The sequence below is a fragment of the Equus caballus genome, chromosome 15, assembly GCF_041296265.1.
Source record: "Equus caballus isolate H_3958 breed thoroughbred chromosome 15, TB-T2T, whole genome shotgun sequence".
In the NCBI taxonomy this organism is placed as follows: domain Eukaryota; kingdom Metazoa; phylum Chordata; class Mammalia; order Perissodactyla; family Equidae; genus Equus; species Equus caballus.
The window spans coordinates 66,061,884-66,087,402 of NC_091698.1; the positions used below are offsets into that span (position 1 = coordinate 66,061,884).

Genomic DNA, 25,519 nt, shown 5'->3' on the forward strand with positions numbered 1-25,519 from the left:
AGAAGGAATGCAGTCTAGGGGTCTCCCCAGCCAGAGAGATCAGGACTCAGGACTGGGGAGCAATGAAATGGCAGGAGATGTCACCACCTGATTCCACTGACCTCCAGGCCAGAGCAAAGGCTGTGTCCAATTCACCTCTGAGCCCTGAGAGCAGAGGGTCTGCACACAGTAGGCCCTTAGTGAAAATGTGGGCCTGGGTTTGAACCTTTCTGTTTGGGTAGTGGAAAGGAAGCAGCTGCTGTTTTTAGAGAAATATCTTGGGGCATTACAGATTGTGAACAGTGAAGTGACAAATGCTCTAAGGAAGAATATTTTCCTCTCCAGCAGACATTACAAAAATGTTCTGCTGCAGTTTAATCACGAGCTCACCCACAGCAAACACCCCACAAATAATGTCTAGTTCAAGAGGCAGTGAGCTCCTCCCTCACCAGTTTGGGATTCAAAAATAGCAGTGCTAGGAGGAGAGAGCATGATGCTTAGGGGATGGGTGAGGGAAGAAATTAGGTGGCCTCCCTCACAAAGTTCACCCAGCACAGTCTCTCTGGAAAAGGCCAAGACATGGGAGCCACCTGGACACAGATTCACTGGGCAAGACACTAAGGAGCAGCTCTTCTCTTTACAGAAGAGCCTCTCACCCAGCTTCCAGCCCTGGTCTTACTCATGAGAACTTGTAACCAAGTAGCCAGACTGCTCTAGGCCTCAAATAAAATGAAGAGAAAAAGAACAGCCCTCTCTCCTTCAGAAGGTTGTGTATAAAGAAGGAAAAGGGGAAGATGAGACAGGGTGTGGGACCGCCTTGAAAGTTCAAAGCAGCAACTGCTCATTGTCCGAGGCACTGCTGGATGACAGGAAATCATATTTAGAAAGCATTTTCACTCTGAATTAAACAGTCTTGTAAAAGCTTTTTACTGGTGGTTGCATTTTACAGATGGGAAACTCGAGGTTCAGAGATGCTGACTGAAGTGCCCAAACTCACAAAACAGGATTAATAAATGATGTTGGGGCAGGAGGGACACAGAAACTGACACTTACTGAACATCTACTATATGGAGCCCCGAGACTAAGTATTTTGTTCACACAATTCATCTCATCTTCCAAACATCCAAAACAATGAGGCATGTATTTTCCCCAATTTACAAACGAGGCTTTTGAAACTCAGATTCTGTAGTTGACAGAACTGAGAAGCAAAACCAGGAATGTCCAACTTCAACCCAGTTCATCCCGCTTTCTAGCACAGCATAGCTGGGACGGTGTGGCATGTGGATGAAGCCAGTGTGAACGGACCCAGTGCTCTGAGCATAACAGTGACCCCTTCTTCATGGTTGCATTTGGAACTTGTGATCCTCTGCTCGGGCTAAGTTGAAATGTACCTAAGAAATCACTTTCTAGATAAATGTTAGAAATGAGTTGTGGGGAAGGGTGTGCAAACCGTTTAAAATATTAACTCTTTTGCGACTCCCCTATGTAACTTAAAAGTAACTGCTTGCCACAAATTAGTAGTTTGATGAAAGTTTTTCTTACATCGGTATCCAAGAAGGTCCCAGAAGGTTGCCACTTGGCATTGCTTGGTTAGCAGTGAATCCAACCGAGAGAGATCTTTAGGTTTTAAAAGTCCTTATGTAGCCAATGTGGTATAATGGAGAGAACATCACCGAGAGACATGGGAGCCAGAGTGCCCAGCCTCAGATCCCACTTCTCCCACTTTCCAGCAGACAAGTTAACTAAACTCCCTAAGCCTCAGTTCCCTTATCCATAAAATGGAGCTAATAATAGTCTCTTCCTCATAACTTGTGGGCAGGATTAAATGGCTTCAATACAGGTAAGGCCTTTACAATGGTGCCTAACATGTGGTAAGGTAATTGGTAAGTATTAACTATTATTCTTTCTTGTTCAAGTCTAGAAATTTAGGTGATTCATTTACCTTCTGTGAGCATTGCCTCCCTTATCTGTAAGATGGGAATCACAATTATGCTCATCTTAGAAACTCACTGTAAAGTCAAATGAAACATTTGTCAATGTGCTACACAAGTATAAGGCAAGGTTATTTTCCAGTCTTTTCTTCTTGGGAGAGAAGTCTGAGCCAGAACCGTGACCTGTCTAACCAGTTCCTAGCTCCTCAGTTACTTCCCAAATAGCAGTTCTCTGGTCTATTGTCACTTTAGCCAGACTCTCACTTAGGCCCAAGTCAGACACTGGTCACTGTGTCCCCCAAGCAGGAGACAGCTATCAAACTCGCCACATGGTCTTCTCACTGTCCCCCATCTCAACCTAAGCGAAGCAGCAAGCAGCCCCCCACCCTTCCCCATGGCAAATTCACAGTTGTCTCCAGAAACCCTCCTCACAAGATCTCTACACCACCTTCATACCCAACATGCATAAGGGTAAGAACTGTGTAAGCAGTTCCCAGAAACCTGGACCGTAGCATCCCTCATGGAAACTCCAACTTTGACACCCTGTTACACTGAGATCTGCCCTAGCCATAAAGGTATCCTGTAGCATGTTCCACACTGAAAGGGAAAACAACATCAAGAGTGAGAGCTGCATGGTAGCCTAGCACAAACTTTATTTTTTTACATTCAGGCCTGTTTTGTCAAAGATTTCTCTTCAGTTTAGTTTCCTTTCGATATAGTTTGCCATTGGAGAACATGATTTCTTTTTACCCAGACGCAGTATGTGTAGACATTAATTATTGGGCCTGGATTAGGAATCTTACCCTGTGACTGATACATTCTGTATGACAGCAGGGAAGGAATTCAGAGTCTCTTACCTTACTGTCCAGGTTTTAATCTAAAGGGGGTCATCCTGAAATGCCTGAAGATACTGTAGAAATCAAACCAAAGTTCACTTAACACAGGGTGCCCTTTCACAAATGTGGTTCTGATATCCTGTAAATGTTCTGATTTATATCATGGTAGAGGAATGCAGGGTGCTGACTAGTAGAATACTCTGCCTAAGAGAGTTAGCCAACCATGTCCTAAATGCTAACAGCACATTCAGACAATTAGCATAAATCAGTGAAAGTATTTTAGCTTCTAGCAGAGCTTCCAAGGTTGAACTAGGAAACACCAAACTCAATAGATAGTCTGCAATAAAGGAGGAGTCCAAGGTCAATGTGTTTGGGGAAAGCCAGCATACCATTTCCTTCTCTTGGGCATTTATAATGAATAATACCGTGGTAAATCCTCTGAGAACCCTGTAGGAAAGAACCTGCTTAACTTTATTAATCTAGCATTTCCCAGACTTATTTGACCACTGTAGCCTTTCATGTGTAAACAAAGGATTTATACCCTCTGGAAATAGTGTTTCTAGAGAAATACTCAAAGTTTCGAAGTTGGAAGGCATCTTAGAGGTCACAGAGTTCTACTCTCCCATCCAACTCTGCACCTAATTCTAATGTGTGGGTTTTTCCCCTCATACATTCAAGCAATTCTCAGACACCAGCTGGGTGTCCTACCATTCAACTCAATTCTGGAGAGAGCATCAGATCCCACAGATTAAGGGCTCTATCCTACAAGACTACCCCCTCTTCAGACACTAATTGTAAGTCCAGGTTGTCACCTGTGTTCTGACCAACCAGCTATAGACTGGAGGTTGCAATGACCCCTCCTTAGCTTATTTAATTTGCTAGAGTGGCTCACAGAACTCAGAGAAACATTTTGCTTACTAGATTACTGGTTTACCGTAAACGAATATAACGTAAGAACAGCCAGATGGAAGAGATGCATAGGGCAAGGTATGGGGAAAGGGTTCAGGCTTCCATGCCATCTCCAAACCCACAACTCTCCCCAAATCTCCACATGTTTGCGCACCCAGAAGTTCTGTGCCATAAAGGGGGATGAAGCCAAATATATATTTCTTCTTATAAATCACAATATCATACCCCTCATGAAGAAAGCTTTCCACACAGTTAGTTGGACACACTTCAAGAGTCAGGGAACCAAGTGCTTAGCAGTACAATCCATTCCTCTCTTGGGCAACTTTCACAATGAATAAGAATCAGTCATTATCTAAGCCAGATAGTGGTGAGAGCACAAACGTCAGAGGCAGAAGGATGTGGATTCAACCTCTAGCTCTGCCCTCCTAATGTGTGGCTTTGTGAGTTACTGGACCTCTCTCGGCTGAGCCTCCTCCACTCTGATATGAGAATGCTAATGATACCTGTCTCCTAAGGTGGAGGAGAGGAATAAATAAAACAATCAATGTTAAGTGCTTGGTGCGGTGCCTAGTGCATAGGAAGTGTTCAATAAATGTTGACCATTATTATTATTAATCCTATACCTACTTTCCAGAGCAGGACAGCACAAATCTATTACCATTTCCACCTGGCAGCCCTTCAGAACTGCAGGCTTCTCTTCCCAAGTAAAATATCCTATGCGTTGAACAATAGGGTCTTAATTCCTCACTCTAACAGTGAAAAAAGAATATAAACTGAGCTTACAACCCAAAGCAAGTTTATTTATAAAGTAGATGCACATACAATTGCAGTATTAATGTGTGCATTACAAAATATACACAAAAAAGTTTAAAATTTGAAATAAAGATGAATAAATAATATGCTTTTATGTTTACATCTTGTCTTATTATATACCTTTTTATACAGCACAAAAAGCCTATTTTGTTTTCACTAAATGTATTATAACAACATTTTAAAGCAAACAATGTCATAAGATGTGCTTCTTTTTTTTTTTTAATCTTTAGTGTAACACTTAGAAAAGCAATTCACAGGTCATATCAATACTAGATTTCAACAGCTGTCAAAGCTGAGAACAAAACTTCACTAAAATAAGTAGGTGCAGTGGAAAAGAAGCCTATTAGCACATTCTCTGAGTCATTATACTTAGTATTCAATCCTATACTTTTATGCAAATATTTTTATGAAATTCAGCTAGTAAATTTTCTTCCCTAATGTCAATCAGATGTTCTTACAAACTACTTGGAAGATGTTGCATTTTTATATACTAATGAAAGTGTTCAAAACCCAGCGAAAAAACTCAGGTTAGAAAGTTGTATTTCCTTGTTTTTAAAATATGAGAGTTTTCATAAGTGATCATGTGCATCATTTTCAGAAATAAATTAACCATTCTCACACTTTTTTTCCCATATGCTCTCTCCATAGCATAGATTTCTTTCAAATACTGTTGTCTTCTTCCTCATTATTAATACGTCAGCTTTCCCTTAAAGAGACAAATCAAATGTGTCTAATTTGAAAATATCTGCTTTATAGCATATTTCTGACAGCCATTTGTCATCACAGAAAAGGTCAACTAATTTGGATCACTTGTATTTTTCGTAAAAAAATACGTAAGTCATCTTCAATTTGTCAGCTCTTTGTAGCAGTCTTCCTTGAGATGACCAACAAACCTCTAGGGGATAGTATGGATCAGGACCCAGAGACTAAACAGAATCCAACACGTAAGAAGGTCCAGGCACGTTTGTCAGAAGAAGCAGAGATAGGGGGCAGGAGAAATCTTGGAAACTTAGCTGTGGCTTCCAGTGGTCGCAACAGGGCACAAGGAGCCTTGGGCAGCAGATAACTGACCAGCCTGCTCAGGCATCATTCTCACAGGGGGACAACAGGGACCTGGACATGGAAACAGCACTTCAGTACCCAAGAGAACTGATAAAAAGTAAGACATGGCCCAGGTCCTAGGGGAACTAGGAAATTAGACGGGGCCTAAGTTACAGCAACTAGAATACAAGGCTGGAGCATGACCAATAACAGTGCCTGGACATGGTGCTAAGGTTTCCTGTAAAGTAAATCATTTCCCCGGGTAAGAGATGAAGGATCTGAATCCTAGAGACTTCAACTAATCCCTTAAGGCCATTTATCCTAAAAAGTGGTACAGCAGGACTTGAACCCAGATCCCCTAGCACCAGAGCTGCTAGTTTTGAAGCCATGCTATGTGCCCTGTCTGAGATGAGGACCAGAGCCCAATTGTTAAACTAGGATTTTAGGTCAAAACAGAATCTGCAGCCAGGCTAATAGGGCTGAGCTCTTCAAAATCCTGCCTCATTGGGCTCATTAAATTCCCCCTGATTGCTAAGGAGTCTGGTTTCCATGGAGACTAAGGCAAGTTTGAACTGAATATGAGTTCAATAGTCCCAGTTTTGAAGGCATGAGACTGGGGAGGCAGGAAACCAGGTTTTCCTACTGTCTCCTGTAATTCCTTACACAAAGTCATTTTATAGAAAGAGAAACTGAGGCTGTGAAAAGGTAAGCACACTGCTCAGTATTCTCCAGCTAGTGAGAGGGAAGGCACTCAAATCCAGGGTCCCTAATCTTAAATCTAAGGCCCTTCTCATTGTACCACAGCTTCTTACACACACTCCCACCTAACACCAAGATCCTGTGATTCTACACCTAACCAAATCTTCATTTAATGATTCCAAAAGTACATCTTAGCATCTTTTATAATGGTGTACGTAGAGACGCAAATTCCCAGTCAAAGAGGACCTGTAGTTTATAGAAATCTCAATATCAGTGAGCCTCATAAGGTAAGGAGTCTTTTCATATGTTAATTAAGCATAGTCTCCTCTTCTTCATATCCATCATTGGATAACTAACTTCTCCCAAACTGGTCAGGAGCAAGGAGTTCACTTTATCTGGGAGACTAAAAAATTTAATTTAAAATGTAAAAAAATAAAAAAAGATTCAAATTAGGTGCGAACAAATTCTATATCATGGAAAACCAATTAGAGGGTAGAAAAAGGAGTTCAAATTCAAACCCTCAGCCTTGGCTTCTAGGAAATGTGATTTGGGAAAAATGATAGACCCCTAACCTGTATACACAACTGGCAGCATCGCCTCCCTAAATCAAATTTGCCTAAAGCATCTCAATGGGCCATCGAGATCCTGGCGTGAAAACAAATTAATGAGAGCTGGTTCACACAGTCTCAGAATTGATCATCCCCTGCCATGTGGATTTTGGGTGGAATAGAGAAAAGAATTAAATTCTTGGTTAGCTTGTGTCACAGAGAGAGACGTCTTGTTCTTCCTGACTTTTCTCAGTTAAGTGGGTTACATAGTAGGTTCTCAATAACCACCCATTCTTTTGTCCTGACCATTACTATGAAGTGCCAGGGTTATGAGATGGTGAAAATATGAGCCACCTCTGCTTAGGGAGTCCCTAAGTCTTCTTATTTCCCCTTTCAGCACCCAAAAGTGATTTCCAATCACTTACCCATCAAGTCTACACTTCTCAACCTATTTTTAAAGGTTCTTGAGATATTGCCTTCTCCTTCCCTTTCAGTTCTGTCTTCCTCTGTGCCCCACCTCCCACACCCCTCCTGTGGTCTAGCTACATCCACTCACTTCTCTGGTTCAGGCTGGTAAGCTCTATACTCTCTCAGAAATCTGGTTTGCTCTCCTTTCTACAAGAATTCCTCAATGACTATTCCAACCCACACTGCTCTCCCCTTCTCTGAACTCTTAGGACACTCACAGTCAGTAACATACAGTTTAGCATTAGATTAGTCTGAGTATTTCATCTGTACTAGTCCTAACTCCTCAATTCACATGCAAGCTCCCTAAAGACAGGGCATGGTCTTTGGCATCTTCTCTTGGAAGGGATGAAGGTTAAATGGAAGGAAGGCATATAGTTCAATGCAACACAAGTAAGCACACACACTGTTAATTTAAAAAAAAAACAACCCACCAGGACTCTTGAAGATTAATGAAAGCACGAATGATGTTTAGGACAATGAGCCTTAGAACTGCGAGACCACTTGTTCATGAAAGGCAAGTAGATTATCTTGTTAGATGGCAAGACATGGTGGGACTGGTTCCCAGCAATTGAAGGGACGTCACTAAGTTCATCCTGACAGGAGAGGTGACCATTTTCATTATTGTAACCTGAAGATTAGGGAGAGTCAGGCTTGAAAAGTGTTAACACCCGCTCAGAATGTGAAACTGGCTGTTGAGAGGGGAGAACTGTGAGCCAGTTACCTTTCTTTAGAAGATCCATTTGCAGAACTTAAATTTGCTGACATTTTAGCCTCAGGCCTTTGACTGTTTTTTTAAGACAAACTGCGGTTGAGTGAATCAAAATAATTTTGCAGCAAAGCGTCATTTGACCAAAGTAAACCCATTGAGACATAGAGCTCCTAGCTGATTACCCACTTCCAGCCTCCATCAGACATGAATTTATTGATCAAAGGGGAAAAATGAATTGAGAACTAAGTGTTCATCCAAACTCCATTTCCTGAGTTATCTTGAGGTTATTGAGAGTCTCAGCTATAGAGTTATCACCAATAATCCATCTCACTAGATGGTCACTAGATCTTTTTAAGTGTCGTAAGCTCAGCACTACTGGAATAATTTTAGCCATTTTTGTTGTGTGTTTTCTCTTCTATAAAGATCAAAGATTTTGATGGGCATCTATAGACATTTACAGATATCCCATAAGTATAGTGGCTTTGGGAGCTCATGCTATTACATTAAATAATGTACTTGTAGCATTCTCACTGACAATCATGACTTCTTCCCTCCTCCTTCAATTGTACAAATTTCTTACTCATTCACTAAGAGAGAGAGCCAGATTGCTATCCATCTAACGTCAAATCAGTTAGATGTGATGAGCACAGGTAGTGAATGATTCCTTTTTTGTGCTCATCTCTTGACAACACATAGCACATTGTCTGGCCTGATAAACATCAAGTACATTGTACGTGCCAACCACTGTGCCAACACTGAGTTTTCAGGAAATATGTGATTTTTGCTCTCATGCCATTCACAACTTGTTGGAAAGACAGACACTGAACAAATAAACACAAAATAATATATAGTTCAGAAGTTTGATGAGTGCTAAAAAGGATATGAGTATACTGGGAATAAATTGGGTCCTTAATTTAGATTGGTAGTCAGGGAGCTCTTCTCTGAAGAACGACATTTGTAACTGAACCCTGAAGGATGAGCTGAGTCAGCCAAGAGAGGAGTGGGCGGCGAGCCTTCTAGAGAGAGCATGTGCAAATGCCTGGAGACAGGGAAGAACTTAGTGTATCTGAGGAAGTGAGAGAAAGCCACTGGTGCTGAAGTGTACTGGGTGAACAGCAGGATCTCAGTGAAAAAGTAGGCAGTAAGGAGTAAAAATCTCACTATGGAAAAGAGCTAAAGAAAAGCAGAGGACTAAAGCAATCTGCTTTACATTTTTCAAAAGAATGCTCTGTGTGCTGTATAGAGAATGGGTGAGAAAAGGACAAGATTAAATGTGTGGAAAGCAGGAGACAATCGCAGAAATCTAGAGGAAAGATGATGACGGCTTGCTCTAGAATGGTGTTAGTAGAGATGGAAGAAATTGTAGGAAGTCAAGAAATATTTTGGAAATGGAATCTAACAGGACTTTGAGATGAATTGGATGTTAGGGAGTGAAGGCAAAGAAGCCAAGTTTAACTGTCACATTTCTAACAAAAAATCAACAGATGGGAGTGCTATTTATAAGGAAGAATTGAGGAGGAGGAGTTTGGGGGAAGTGATGGGGTGGAGAACAAGTTTAGTTTGCTACATCAATGAGACATTCAGAAGGAGAGGTGAAGTAAACTTTAATTAGCAATAGATTAGAGAGGTCAAAAGTCAAGTATGATTCTAGGAACTCTCCCCATATTGATAGCATGCAAAGCCATGGGAAACGAGATCTTCCAAGCAAGATGATAGAGAAAAAGACAAAAGACACAGAACAGATAGAGGAGGGGGAGTCAACAGAACTAAAAAGGAGTAACAAAGAAAGAGGAGGAATAACAGATGAGGGTAATGGGACAAAAACAAATAGAAGAATGAGTCTGGCGAAGAGTCCTGAATTCTCCTGAGAGGTCTAAAATATGAGAATTTAAATTACTAATTAGATTTATTAGTTGTGGGTTGGTAACTTGGGGGTATGACAAAAGCAGTTTTTGTGAAGAATTGGAGCAGGTTGAAGATGAAAGGGATAAGAAAAGGAAGACAGCATACGCAGACAACACTTTCTAGAAATGTTACTGTAAAAGAAAAAAGAGAAACAGGCCTGGGCTGCAACTGGAGGCAGATTTGAAGTAAAAGGAGATAGTAACCATCACTGAATCTATGTAAAATGTGAAATTCAGTGCAAGTTAGTATCCATCTTAGCCTAGATTCTCCAAAATATGTCTGAGCAAGAACTTACATGCAAGTAGTTTATTTTTACATCCAAACTCAAAGAAAGAGATTGGATGACTAAGAAGAAGAGAAAAGGAAAGAGAGAAAGCCAACTCAAGAATGTATTGTCAGCTGATCACACCAGGAAATTGGGGCTCAATTATGCTAGAGCCTAAGATGTCATTTAGAATATATCCAGAATTGTCCACCTAAGGAATGAAAGAGAGAAGTTCACTACCAGTCAAGAGTTGCCGTATGGGGTGCTAACTCCCTTGCACTTCCCAATTTGCACATGCCTCAGAATGGCTGAGCAGATTCCTATTAATGTTCCACTCAGAGGTGGTACAGAAATCCAGAACAGAAAATGAGAGACACCCAGGATAGCTGAGGCCAGTGTCTGCCAAGTTAAATCTGTATGTAGCTGGTTACTATGGTAACAGCTAGAGTTAAGGATGGACCAAGAGGATGTGAAGCAAGGCACAGAGGTTTCTGATACAATGTCTACCTTGATATTCATGCACTCCACATCCTTTCCAGTCTGGAGAGATGAAGTGGCTTGTGTCTCGTTCATGCCAGAGTTGGCATGCAGGTTCTCCTGATTCCTGAACTCCAGACCTCCCTGTATCTGTTTAAGACTCATTACTCCAAGTAACAGTAATACCTGACAAGTAAATTAACTAAATAAGGGTTTTGATGCATTCTTGGTGACAGAAGTAAGAAATGTTTTAGAAACATCAGCCAATTAACCCAATATTTTTTGAGCACATACTGCATTCCAAATCTGCACACAGTAGTATAGATTGTCAGAGAATATTAAATATGGTCCTTGCTTTGATTCCTTATTAAGGGAGGACTGCATAGACACATGGGAAGAGATCTAAAAATAGTAGAAGGCTGGATATGATTAAATAACAAATGTGGAACAGGACTGTATCAAGCTAGTAGAAATTTAGCTACGGCAATGAGTGGAATCTCAGAGGTTATGGAGAGCAATCATGAAAGCTATTTGTTTTGGTAGAAACTTCAAACTCCAAATGTTAACAGAAGCTGCTACCTCTGGGTAGTGAAACTAGAGGTGATTTTCACTTTCTCCTGTAGATGTTTCCATATTTTTCATAAGTCTCACAATAAACATGTATTACTTATTTTCAAAGAATATTTTTTTAAAATAACCAAAGGATGGAGAACAACTAGAACTCTCACTCAGTGCTGGTAGGAATGCGAAATGGTGCAATTACTTCAGAAAACAGTTTGGCAGTTTCTAATAAAGTTAAACATACGTTTACTGTAAGACTCGGCAATCCCACTCATAGACATTTACCCAAAAATAACAAAAATGTCTTCTTTCTCTCTCACATACACACACACACACACACTGTACACAAATGTTTAAAGCAGGTTTTTTTAGAATCACAAAACTAGAAACAAACTACAGGTCCTTCAAGTGGTGAATGGATAAATAAACTGTAGTACATCCATGGAATGGAATACTACTCAGCAACAAAAACCAATGGACTACTGATACACATAACAACATGGAGGAATCTCACATGCATTATACTGTGTGAAAGAAGCTAGATTCAAGAAGTTGCATAATACATGATTGCACTGATATGACACTTTAGAAAAGGCAAAATTATAGAGACAAACTGATTAGTGGTTGCTAGGGATGGAGGCAGGAGAGATTAACTACAATGGGACAACACAGTGGAGTGTGGAGGGTGATGGAACTGTTTTATATCTTGAACATGCTGGTGGTTACACAGCTGTATGTGTCTTAACTCAGATCTTTACACCAAACCGAGTTAATTTTTCTGTGTGTAGATTTTTAGAAGTAAATAACACAACAAATCCTCAAAAAAAGAACTTTAACAGCCCCTTCCCCCAAATAAAAAACATAGAGAGACCATCTCAAGGGCTGTTGAAGTTATCAAAAGAAGAATTGACCAAGATGGGTTCTATGTGGATCATTGGGAACCAAGAGTGAACAAAACATCTAAGAACCATTACAGAGAACCCCTAGGCAGAATTCACTGACTTCCTGAGTATAGAAGCAGGGAACAAGACATCAAAGTCTACTCAAGAATCATAAACCCCAAAAAAGGGAAATTGGAGTGGGGAGATGTTGAAAGGATTCTGAGTAACTCATAAGAGTGAAGGAAATACTGCAGAACAGTGTCAGACAACTCTCGTGTGCCACTTGAAAACCTTCACCCCTGCTGTGGCAGCCAGTTTCTTAATGCAGGTGTAACTGGACAGCACACAGTCTGGCTTCATATACCTCCCATTACCTGTCTGGGGCTTCTTCTACACCGCTGTAAGAGATGCCCAGCAGGAACTCACTGGGCACTCAAAAGCGTGCAAGCCAAAAGTGGGGAGTTAATACCATGTGGACACATTTGACCAATAGGAAATAGTCATTTGTGGATAAATGCTTCCCCTTTTCCCCCATTCCAAGCAACAGTTGTAAGATCCATTTTGAAAATCTCCTAAATCAAGTCCTTGGCATTAAGGACTAACACCAGTGGTGGCGGCCAACTCAATAACTCATCCTTGTATTGATTATCTTTCCTCCATCCCTGTTTCACTTCCCCTGTCAAAACTCTCTGAACTACTCATATTATCAAATACACTACCCATGGGCCAGACTTCATTTCAGGCTCTGCATCCTGGGAAACCCAGGCCAAGACAAGCAGGCATTGAGAAGGATCCAATGTAACTCTGGAAGTCTCAGCAGCAGAAATTTATGGACCATCTCTTAAGGGTAATGGCATCAGTGGACTCAGCTCTAACCAACCTCCAACCACTTCCCAGGAGTGAGTCTGGCACAGCTTAGGTCACATGTATATTCTGGAGTCAAAGGGCATGGAATATCATGCTCTATCTCACAGAATCACTTGGAGTGGGGAAGGGGCAATTCTCCAAAGAGAATGAGGAGGTTGGAAACAGGAGGTGATGTAAGAAAATTTTGTTATCTAATTGCAAGTTACTTTTGGATCATGTTAACATATCTTTAAAGAAAAAAGTGCATTGTGGCATACTAGCCCCTTGTGCCTGAAGTGTAAGTATTTTTCGTGTAAAGAATCAACAGCTTACTAGAACCTGGTTAAAGCCTTAAAACAGAAAACATAAACATGATTTGGGCATATTATGGGATTTTCTGGTAGGTTTTTCTGATAGCTCAAAACTAATGCTTTGAATTTGGAAAGCTTATACTCTAGCAATTGCTAAAATAGCCAGCTTCATTTTTTCTCACTCTCATTTTGTCTCTCTCTAGGTTAATTTCCAACACAGGTATTAAGCACTTGCCAGCTGTTCACAAGATTCAATCTCTCCAAAAGGTTCTACTGTAAGTTTCTCCTCAAGGGGTTACCAACTCTTCCCTCACAGCTGTCTTGCCCAACAGGCTGTGGACCTGTAATATGCATTGCTTAGTCTACATCCTCCAAATGTGTTGCTCTGGGTGAGCAGAGGTAGGAAGGTAAATAGCAAGTGTCCTTGGTTTTACCTGAAGGCCAGCTGTTCTCAGTTTGGAGGAAGTCAGCAGGCTCCTCAATAAGACAGTTGTCAACAGAGCCAGCTTGTAGCAAATCAAGGTCTCTCCTGTCTTCACTCTTTAAAGCCTTAAATACCTTCCCCCTGCAACTCCCTCTGCCTTTCACCATTCTCTCCTCTTCCCTCCAGAATTCCCATGCTGCCCTAGGCATAAAGAAACCATCCAACGAATTTACACTATGTAACTGATATAATGTATTTTGCCTTTTCCCAAGGCATCTGTATTTTGAAAGAGGAAGGGAAAAGGCAATGTATAATGGAAAGTTTATTTTCAATAGTGAAATTGTAAGACTCTGGACAGACCCAAAAGGAAATGGTAGGGAAGGGGTATAAGGAGCTAAAAAAAAGAGGGAAGGAAGAGGGAGAGAGGGAGGGAGAGAGAAAGATAGAGAATCTCCTGGAATTTTTCAAATTGTTCTAAGCAGTTTACTTCCACATTTATATGTTAGATCAGAGCCAGCAGGGATGCTTGATGGGAGGATGGGAGACAAAGAGGAAAATGAGACTTTCTCAACTCTTTCATTTAAGAAGAGAGAAATCAATGATTACATTTTTCTGTGACCCAAAGAGAACAGAAGGAGGGAAACTAGCTGTAAGAAGGAGATTGAGATGGGAGGAAGATGAAGGCCCAGCGGAGGTGAATGGAGACGTTTGGTATGGAGATGAAAGGTCAGCTTACTTGTCATTGTCATATTGAGCAGACACCAACTGGGGAGGCGATGATAATAAATGAGTATGTTAGAACCTTAACACACAGAAATTAGCTGAGAAAACTTTCAGAGAGAAAAAAGACTGCACGTCTGTAATCACATTTTTAAGAACTGATATACTAAACATAAATTAGATGTCATTTATTTCCCAAACTTTGGACTCATCATCCTTCAGAGCACTAACTCTTCAGATCTTACCTCAGCTAAAGAGCACATCCTGCCAAGTGAACTAAATGTGGGAAGGTAACATGAGTGGAGCTGACTTAAATACCTAATTTGTCTGTACTTTCTTCCAGAGACATTCAAGATAATATAAACATCCACACAGTTGAAAGAAATTCTTTCATGGGGCTGAGTTTTGAAAGTACGATTCTGTAAGTAAAGAAAAAAAACCCAGTGGAGTAACATTTGGTTTTTCTTTTAATGATCTCTTTCTTATAACCGGATGCTCCTTTTTTGTTTGGGTAACTTTGGCATTTCACCATTTAAATTTCTCTCTGGTTCTGTGTTTTTCTCTCATTTCCCATCTTTAAATTTCAGAATCACAACATGGAGTCATGTTAATAATTTATGAATCTGTGGTGCGATTCAAGTATTTAAAATTGCTCTTTGAATGATGGTCTCCTGTGATGCAACATCTGTTCCGAAGGACAGAATAACTCATGCATCAATAAAGCTAGTTATTGCCTGGCAATGCCTTTGTTGCCCAAAGAAAAAGACCAGGAAGGAGGCTGAATCAAGAAGATATGGATATTCCCTCATAACTATGCCAAGCAGCTCCTCTTCAGCCCCATGCTGTGCAGAAGATGACTTCTCATTTTCTTGGAACAATCACATTTTTTAATGAGCTTGAGTTACTCCCTCTGACTTTTGGGAAAGTTTTTAAATGCACTTTGTGTTGTTAATAAACTACATTCTAACCTTTTGTGCCAGTAGCCTGCATGGCAGTTTACCCACTTCCCAAGGTTGCCAAGAAATAGGGCACTAGGGATTACCCAAGTGTCTGTGGGATCCGCAGAAGTTAGATGAACAGAATGACATTTGGGGAACCAGTAATCGCAATTACATCTGTAAGGAAAGCATTTTATCTTTCTTTTACACAAATTATTGTTTTTAAAAAACATACAAGAGTTTGTGTGTGTGCGTGGGTGAGTGTGTTTAATATGCCAATATGTACAAAAGGTTAAGTTCCAGTCCAGAAAGGATTTTAGTCCTTTTCAAAGCAATAATATGATTCAGAGATCCAGCTGGACAAAAAAAAAAAGAGAGAGAGAGAGAGAGAGAGAAATAGTAGACAGAAAGGAGAACATTTTGAAGAATAAAGCTAAGCACAGTATTTGATGTAAATTAATTACAGAGAACAATAGAAAAGGTTTGAAAGAGACCAGCTGAGGAATTGGATGTGTGAAGGGAAAAATCAAATCAAAGGCACGTATTCAGAGTACACAGTTTAATAACAAAAGTTATAGGTAATATCCAATCCTTTCACTCAATATGCTCACGATATTTGGAATTTGTGTGTCGGAATGAGTTGATGGGAGTGTAGGAAATATGAGAGAATGGGAAAGCAAAAATAATTAAAATATGAACAGAGGGAAATGTATGCAAAACAAAAGCAATTATTCTAAGAGTAAAGCAGGAGTAATTTATTCTGACTGGCCTGTGATGTGAGGGTTGAATGAAGAGTTCAGTGAGGGAAAGAAGGCTGAGCGAGGAGCTTGTGTCTAAGCTGGGCTGTAGAAGATGAGTGGGGTTTAGCCAGACCACCAGCAAAGGACAAGCCAAGAACACAGAATCATCGAGGCCGAGAAGGTTGGGGGGAAAAAAAGAAAAGGTAAAAGGAGCCTTTGGAAAATAGTGAGTACTTGAGTAATAGTGAGTACCTGAGTAATACCAGCCTAGTGGGTTGTAGCATAAACACAATAGTAAAAGGATTTCTGGGCTATATCATGGAGGGAGAATATTAGTGATAAATGTAATCAGTTGTGCCTGGATGTTTGTGCTTCTTTAAACTTTGCTGTAACATTCTTAAATATAGTGATTCAAAATTACTATTGACACACAGCTTTCTTGCCCAGACCATAAGACAGAAGACAAGGCATCCTCACCTTCCGAGTCTTACCTCTCCCCAAGTGGAGGCAAAGAACTGAGCAAATAAGAAGTTACGATGGAGGCTTGTAAACCCAAACCTGCAAAAGAAATGTGCAGATCACAGCCTCTCTTTGCTGACTCCTGTTCATGGACTCTGCGCGGTTCCCCAGCATTTGGAACAGACTCTCCTAGCGAGGAGACTTTTCTCAGAGTCAACATTCCTCAGACACGTCTCTAAAGGATAAATTCACATTTCTTTGAACAAAATCTATTTTTCTTAACCTCAGATGGTCCTTAGTCCTTAGATAAGAGAATCAGAAGATCCATACTCAGCACAGCTTAAGACTTCAATTGTTCTTAGTCGGGGTGCTGTGTCTGGATGCAGGGGCACATTCTCCCACTAGGGACATCCAAGTGCACTCAGAAACAACAGCATGGCAAATGGCACTGATGCCTGAAAAGTTCTTTAAGCATTGGCATTTTTCAAAATCCTGAGGCCTTGTTCTAAAAATATAGACATCTATATTAAAAAAACAAAAAACAGCTCAACAAATGAAGGATTATCAGACACTTGGCTAGTGACTCAGAGTAAAATGAGCAATAAAAACCCACCCTGTGGAAGCCTCTGAGCCCTTCCCCACACCCACCCTGCCCCTGCAACCAGAGGGTGTGAATGGGGAAAGCAACTAGCTACAGCCGACTAGCAGAGTGGCTGAATTCAGAAAAAATAAAATGAAGTTACATGCGTGCCAGCTCCCAGCACACCCTGGCCACAGGAGAGGCTCACTTCATGTGCATTTCCTGCCTTCTTCAGTAGGCTTCCATCTCACTTGCCTGCCCCTCAGTGAGCTCTAATGGGCCAGGTCCCCCCAGCATCTTCCCTCTTTCAGCTGAGTGCAGACTCTGGCCTGGAGCCTCCTGAGCCTCTGCTGAGTGAACGCACTAGGAACACAAAAAGATTAAGGAAAACTATGATCCAGTTATCTTTAGCTAATGCTCTACCCAGGTTGTCATCATCATCAGCTTTTAAAACCAGCACTACCTCTCCTAAAAGACTAAGAGTGTACTTAATAAACGTCGGCTTCTCCTTGTTGGCCGTCTGAGAGTCCTACATCCTAATGTAAACCCCAGCGCAGGAGTCATGGACATAATTTGTTTTTTGTATGATGATCCATTGTTAACATCAAAAAATATACCCCTCTCCCTATAAGATGGTGTCTGTTGATTGAGAAAATCCATAAGGACAAAGGACTAGTTTGAATACAATAATTCTTTTAAATTAGTCTGTATATTTTTTAATCATGGCAACATCTATTTGCAGGACACATGTGTGCAGAAAATATTAATTATGTAGTCTACAGAAAAATAGATGGAACCCATTTGAACTTACACACTCCTTGTGTTAGATTAAGGGTCAGGCAAATACAGGCCAAGGGCCAAATGGGCCCATGTGCTAGGACTGGTTTTTACAGTGAACATTTTAATGACAGAAAACACTAACATTGAACCTAAATTAAGCAAAATGTTATCCCCCCTCCCCAAGAAAAAAATTCCATTCTTTACAATAGACCTATATTACAATAAAAAAATGCACTCAATTATTACTATTACATTTTAAATTTGGTCAATAAAAAATCTGTAAAAATTGTTTTATAAGTACCTATATAAAGTACATATGTGGTATCCTCTATTTTGCCTCTGGCCCACAAAACCTAAAATTGACTCTCCGGCCCTTTACAGAAAAAGTTAGCTGACCACTGTGTTTGTTCCAAACCCCCAGGGATGAACATCCCACAGGTTAGGGGAAGCTGCTCCAGTAACTCTCACTACATGGGGACAGGCTGACAAGTCAGTCAAGAGGCTGGATGTGCCTGGGACAGGCTTCCTCATGGGTAGGTGCCTGGTAGGTGGGACAGGGGGCGCAGAGCCACCTCTTGACCCCCAGAACCCACCAATTGGTTGCTAATGTTTTAAAAGATATGCCTTGCTCTTGTCTGGAGTTTTTAGCTAAACTGGCTTTTGGGAGGAAGAAAACACACAGAGTTGTTCTCCTGTGATTTAAAGCATTTTCTAGGTACCCACTGCAGTCCAGGAAATAGAGTCCTGACCACACAGGAGCTTCTCCGGGCAGCTTTTTGAAGAGTCTTATTTGTAAACCCACGGAGCCTGACAAGGACAGAACCTGACAGCAAATGAAGAGGGAGTGGTCAGAGGCTTTCCGGACTAAGCTGTCTGACCTTGGATTTCCGTCTGTTTTCAGATCCATCCAGGAGCACAGCAATGAAGAGCTGTCGGCCAAGGGTGTCCTTGGGCTCCCCTGTCCAGGCAGACCTGCTCACTGACCCTCTTTGCACAATCAGGATCACTGTTCCACACGCACCCCCACCCCCAGAGTCTCCTCCCACCCCGCTCACACCACCTCGCCCTGACACAGCCCACAGTCTCTCTAACTGATTTCTCTGCCTTACTTAACCCAGAGCCACCTCCACAAACCTCCAATAACCAGGTCCCTATGGGTCACAGGAGATGTTCAGGTTGTCTGACAGCTTAATTAGATCACTTTCTAATGACAGCCAGGCCTGCTGCTGTGGGTGAACATAGGTGAGAGGCTTAGGGCCTTAGAGAAAGGTGATACAAAATGTTGTCTATCTTATAAACACTTGTTCAATGACTGTATGATTTCTGTCCTTCAGAACGGGAAAGATCTTCATCTGCTCCCCACCTGGCACTGTCTCTGCACACGAATGATGTGTGCAAAGACCTTACAGGATCCAGGCTGCTATGCCTACTTGTGCTTTTCAAAATTAAATTTCATTTGTTTCTCTGAATAGGTAATACATGCACATAATGCAAACTTCAAACATTACAAAAGGTTACACAGTGATAGATCAGCCTCCCTCCCACTCCTGTCCCAGAGCCTTAAGGGTGGCATTTTATTTATGCCGCTAACCTGTGCTGTATGACCTTGCCCCAGTGCTTCCAATTATGAAGCCCCTGTATTGTTTGCATCTGACATTATTGGTTTTTTAATGGGCCTTTTATTTCAGACGGCTGAGTAAAAATGGGATTCAAGAAATACACAACTGTGCATTCAATGGAACCCAACTAGATGAGCTGTAAGTAGCCCTGACTATTCCTCCAGGCCATTTAGAGGGAAATGGCTCTTACAACAGCAATGTTTATGTGGCTTGTGTTTTCCTTCTTCTTTCTTCAACTCCATGCCCAGGAATCTAAGTTATAATAATAATTTGGAAGAATTGCCTAATGATGTTTTCCAGGGAGCCTCTGGACCAGTCATTCTGTGAGTAGCTTCCCCCATTTCCATGTGCAAGAGATTGACATGTATAAGTTAGAAATCAACGTTCTCCAATTCAGAGAAGCTTCCAAGACTGGGCTGGCAATTAAGGTCAATTTTTAAATGTCTCATCTGCTAAAACTTAGACAATTTAGGGTTGATCAACATTCTAACTTTCAATAAAATAACAATAATAACAACTAACATTTAATGAGCACTTACCAAGTCCCAGACGGTGTTTGCAAAGCTTTTTAAAATGTATTTTCTACTTTAATCCTTATAATAACCTCTGTGGTAGGAGCTATAATTCTCATTTTAAAGAAGGAAAAACTGGCTTCCCTTGAGGGTTAATTAAGTCGCCCAAGGTCCTGCAAATTATAGGGCACACATTTAACGCCAAACTGGTCTCACTCATAATATAGACTCTTAACTTCTCTGGAAGGGAGAGCACAGCTCTCCTTCCTCAGCCTCAACATCCAGGAGTTTCCCTCAACCCAGTGAGATTTACACACGCACGTTTAGTTTTAGATCCTCTTTGATTTGTCAGAGCCGGGGGAAATCTCTGTTCTTCCTTTCTCGTGTTCTTATGGCTGGGCTAATCAGATAAGACCAGCTTAACCGAAGAAAAACTCAAGTTTAGTACGTACGTATTGGAGATCATAGAGAAACCATGCTCGGAGAGTGAACAAAGCAGGCAGTATCTCTCTCTCTTTTACACAAAGAAACAGCAAATTTTTGAAGAATGGACAGGACAAAGAAACTGAGGTTTGGGGTATGTAATTAGTGAGGACTTCAGGCAGAGTTTAGGCTGCAGGTAGTAAGTGAGCAAGGTTGTTTCTGTAGCTTCTCGCCCTGGATTCCCAGCTCTTGGGGGTCGGGACATGGGAGCGCCCCTTTCACAGGGGAGATTTGTTTCCTGCTTTCAGGGTGAACAGAGACAGGAGGGTCACAAGGCCCTTTTTGCTTCTCAAGTAACTTCAATTCAAAATAATCTATGCGGTTGTGGGATATTTTGGGGTGGCCTGCCCGGGGCCCCAACAGCCCTGATTCCAGATCTCTTGGGTTGCATTCAGCATCTCATAGCGCTGCATCAGCACCTCTCCTCCTGTTGTTCCTTCCTCATCTCCATTTCTCCCCTCCAGGAGTGACTTTCCCCTATTCTCTTCTCCTCTGCTCCTGTCCTTCCACAAAGTCATTCTCACTCCCGCCTCTTTCCTAACCACCTCAGCCAACAGTGAATTCTTCCTCCTGTGACTCCCATGGCCTTTATGGGTACAGGGGCCCAAATCTGAAAAAGCTTTTTAAAAATATGTTTTGCTGGGCTCTAAGAAGACCAACGACATCTACTGATGAATGTAGTGCAGGATTGTAAGAAAGGAACCCAGAAGGAAGGAGTCAGACACGAGAAGAAATAGTGAGCAAAGAAATAGATAAACATACAGCTTACTAGATGACATTTCTATAGCCTGCCGAAGGTCAGTTCGGGTATTTGGGAGCCACTAGCCTGCACCTCTTATTTGGCAGTCAGTATCGGCTACCACATGTGGTTATCTACCTACCTACCTACCATCTATCAACATCACTTTCACCTTCCAAAAACCTTATATCTTCCTTCAGGCTGGAACCTACGTATGTCCAGAACTAGACCCTGTATGGTAGAGCAGAAACTCCATCAATGGTTATTATTGATAAAGGGTGCACTGTGACTCATATATGGGACTCTGCCTCTTTGAAGAAAGAGGTTCAAAGATTATTCCAGAATGCCTGGCTTGAGATAGGCAATATATGCAAAAGAAGGAAGTGTCAGCATAATTAAGCAGAGATGCCAGACAGACTACCTCAGATTAAAACCAGTTCCTTTACCTCTCTAAGCTTCAGTTTCCTCACCTAAAACATGGCAAAAACAATAGTACCTATTTCCTAATACTGTTTGAACCTTAATATTATTATATATGTATGAAAGTGTGTTTATTTATATATTCACTCATTGAACAGATAGATTTTAAGTACCAGCCCTGTGCCTCACACTATATATATTGCAGAGAACAAAAGAAAATTCTTCCTCACAGAAAGCTTATATTCTCATAAGGGGGAGTCAGACAATAACTAAATATACAACGTAATGTATCAGGTCATGATGTGTGCTGTGAAGTACCAAGTAGGACTCGGGCGTCACAAACGGAGAGTGTCCGGCATGCAGTCCACGTGTTCTAATATACAAAGTACTTAGAACGTGTAATGCTTAGTCAATACTCCCTATTCTCAGAGTACTTGGGAGTCAAATGGACTTAGAGAAAGTGCTTTCGATGTCATTGACCACAAGAAGAGCAGCTTGTCAGCTTGCTTCGCTAAAAGTCCTAAGGGTTTTGAATGTTCCTAAACAGGCACCTCTACCTATTACAGCAGAACGTATCCGCTATGGGGTAGGTAGGTTTCCATATGTGACCTGTACCAGGTACACTGTTAAATCACAGCACTTTAACCATTGTCTGCTACAGAAAAGGTTCAAGTTGGACAGGACCCCCCAACTAGCTTACTAAGCCCCTGAGGAAACCAGAGCCAGAAATGGGAAGCGACCTGCTCAAAGATCACACTGCCATCATAAGGGGCAGAACTGGACCAGAAACTCGATCTCCTGCCTCCATTCCATGTATTCCCACCATATCACGTTGCCTAAAGTACATCAATATGTCTAATCAAACATCTAAAACTTATTCAATAAGGTCCCCTGCAATTGGCTGTGAGCTAAAATAGATGGGGAGATAATTATCAACACCAGACTCCCAGCAAAGAACACCAGTGAATGGTATGTACAGCCAGCACAGAAGAACGTCTCCTGCAGTTGCATGAGCACGCCGAGGTGCTGCGCAATGTGTATCATCAGAGTGTCTAACAGAGAACACAAACAAATCCTCCAGCCAGCCCCGCCGTGAATGCCAGCAGGAAGAGGGATGTCACCATTACAAGCAGTTCTGCAAGATCCTCAAGTTACAGGCCCATTTTTCACCCGTTTTACCACAGGAACATATCTGGCCAGAATAAAGTAAATAAAATTTACAGAAAAATCCAAAGGAATTATGAAACACTGCCATGACTTAGAAGGGCAGAGAGTGATAATACATTCCTACATCTTTTCATCTCAATGCATCAGGATATATGTGCCAGATCCTGGATGAAAGCCCAGCCTATAATTGCCAGCCTCCTTCTCCCCACCTCCAGGGCAAGAGGATTGATTACCTTAACATCAAACCTCCCTTTCTTGGGCTTTCGGGTCAGGTCACAAATGTCTTTCCAGCCTCTCATCTCACTGACCTGGGATTCTATGGCCTATCCCATCTCCCGCAACCTGATGCACCAACCCCATCTAAACCCTGGCCTGAGAGCTACTTGTTTAGGTGTGTGCAGAGGATCCAGCACACCCCAGAGGCGGTGGGTTAATGGGTGGGAGAAGGAGTGTGCACAGACTGCTCAGCCCATAGTAGATGCTGCTCAGGCTAGGGCTGTGACTGGCCTTGGGTCAGATTCCCCTCCCCGCAGATAAGACTGTGATATGGATATTTCATGCAGGAGGTTTCCTGGGGAGTGCTCTGGGGGTATGTGGGGAGTACTGGATGGAAGCAGAATCAGACAAAGAGGGAAGTAGAACTGCAATGCATCTGCAACAGAAGCCTCAGCGGATCCCACAGGGAGCTCTAGAGTTAAGATGGCCCTTCAAAGTTGTACTGAATTAAGGCAAGAGGCCAGGCCTTTCATCCAGTCACTGGGTGCAGGCTACCCCTGGAGAGGAGCCAAATCTTGGAGCTCAGCTATGAGCCACTCCAGCTGCGAATGGTTCTCAGCTGTCCTCAAGCAGTAGTTCTAAATGATCATGCATCAGAATCATCTGGCATGCTTGTAAAACCCTAGATTGCCAATCCCACCCCCCACCCCTGAGAGTTCTTGATTCAGCAGGTCAGGGTGAGCCTGAGAACCTGCATCTCTAACTTCCCAGGTGAAGCTGATGTTGCTGGTCCAGAAAGCACACTGAGAATTACTGCCCTAGAACTAATGCTAGGAGTCGGGAAGCCTCACCCTCTCTCCAGAATATCTCCTCCAAGAGTTAACAGTGGTGAATCTTCCTCCTGGATAGGAAACCCATGCAGAACATGGGAACTGCAGGTTCCCTGTAGATACATGCAAGGGATTCTAAGGGAGCTAAGGGGAGGACACCCAAACCAACGATAACTTCTTTCCTGAAGGCAAAATTTTTAGTTGAGTGAAAAGCAGGGAGCCTCTGAACACCTGAGGGTGCAAGGGTGAGATGCTCCATCACAAAGAGAAATAGATGCAGAGAAAGCCAGGGGCATGCAGACAAGCTCCACGAGTTTCGGAGGAGCAGCCTAGCATCCTGATTTCTCCCTCATGAGTCTTGACCTTGAACATCAGTCGCCATCTTCAGTTTTCACCGATAATCTGAACTCAAGTTATTTTCTTTTAAGCAATCGAGCAATTGTTGTTTCCTTGGGAAATAGTTTCCTGTGGGGAAAAATGTAATGCATTGCCTTTGCAGTCTGGAGCCAGTACAATCATATTCTGATGGTTTATCAAATTGATTTGGCTATAGCTCAGATTCAAACACTGAGTTATTTGTATAAGAATGATTCTCTTCCATTACCAGTGTACCCACAGTCCTATAGATAGTAAATTGCCTTTTTATTCTGCCTGGGATCATGAAAGAGAGGTCTTCTAGCCATCTGTCAGTGTAGGATACACCAGAAATATGCTCTCACTTATGGAAATGATTGACCTGTAATAACATCTTTGCTGGGAAAAATAGAAATTGTTCAAATCAAATTTGTGGCACTGGCTACAACACATTTCATTAAATGGGGCGCAGAGCACAATTTAACTCCTACCTCTCCTGACTCAGCATCTTGTTACTGACTGCTTCTCCCTTTCCACGTTGTACCTCAAAATCAAAAATCCAAACACTGTTGAAACAATTTAGGATTACTAAATCTCTTCAGCACCAGCCATCATCGCATGTTGTCTCCTGTTGGTACTTTTGAGGATTTAAATTCTCAAAACCAGTCGCCACCAGAATACAGCATGTGCTGAAACGGTAACCAAAGTGACATTTTAAAATGGAAGACTGCAGGCGTTAGAAGAGCCCGAAAGACAAGGATTAGAAACGTCATCCCACGACTACCTCTTCCCCCTTGTCCAGACCACCAGCGAATGACAACAGGAATAAAGTAAACATTCTCAAGTGTTCACTGAGCGTATTAGGTCTTCATGTCATACATTTAGTAGATGTGGGTTGACCACATACTATGTGGTACTATGCCAGGTGTAAAGGATAGAGAGATTTAAAAACAGCACCTGCCTTAAAGTATCTCATTCTGGTGGAGGGACAAATGTTACTGACCAGAACAATAAACTCTACAGAAATTATCACAGGAGGCTCCAGTAACAGAGCAGATGCCCAACAAATCTGTCATGTGACTCAGTGACTTGTTTTTCTTTTTTAACAGATGAAGTGACAGAGTGTGGGGAAGAGAGCTCTTATCTTTTGTGTGAATTTCTGCCATAGCCCCTACATCCCCTCCTACCCTTCAATCCTTTCTCCTTCCAGTTCATTTAACAAGTATTTAAGAGCACCCTCTATGGGCAAGCCTCAAGGTTCTCAAGACAAATCTTACAAAAGCACAGCTTTCAATAAGTCATTCTCCTGCTCATAAAAATTCTAAACTCTTCTGCCTGGCTTTCAAGGCTCAGAGATGT

The 25,519-nt window shown here is 41.8% G+C and overlaps 1 protein-coding gene across 3 annotated transcripts in view; it reads left to right on the plus strand.

Annotated features, from left to right (window-relative positions):
• The window catches only part of FSHR (follicle stimulating hormone receptor), a 167,321-nt gene that overhangs the window by 129,413 nt on the left and 12,389 nt on the right, over window positions 1–25,519 (plus strand). For 2 of the 3 annotated variants that reach the window (XM_023618414.2, NM_001164013.2), the window contains 4 exons: window positions 13,383–13,454; window positions 14,667–14,744; window positions 19,509–19,577; window positions 19,688–19,762. In XM_023618414.2, coding sequence (XP_023474182.1) covers window positions 13,383–13,454; window positions 14,667–14,744; window positions 19,509–19,577; window positions 19,688–19,762 — 294 coding nt within the window. The remainder of the gene's footprint in view (window positions 1–13,382; window positions 13,455–14,666; window positions 14,745–19,508; window positions 19,578–19,687; window positions 19,763–25,519) is intronic. The other variant, XM_005599769.4, reaches the window with a different exon arrangement.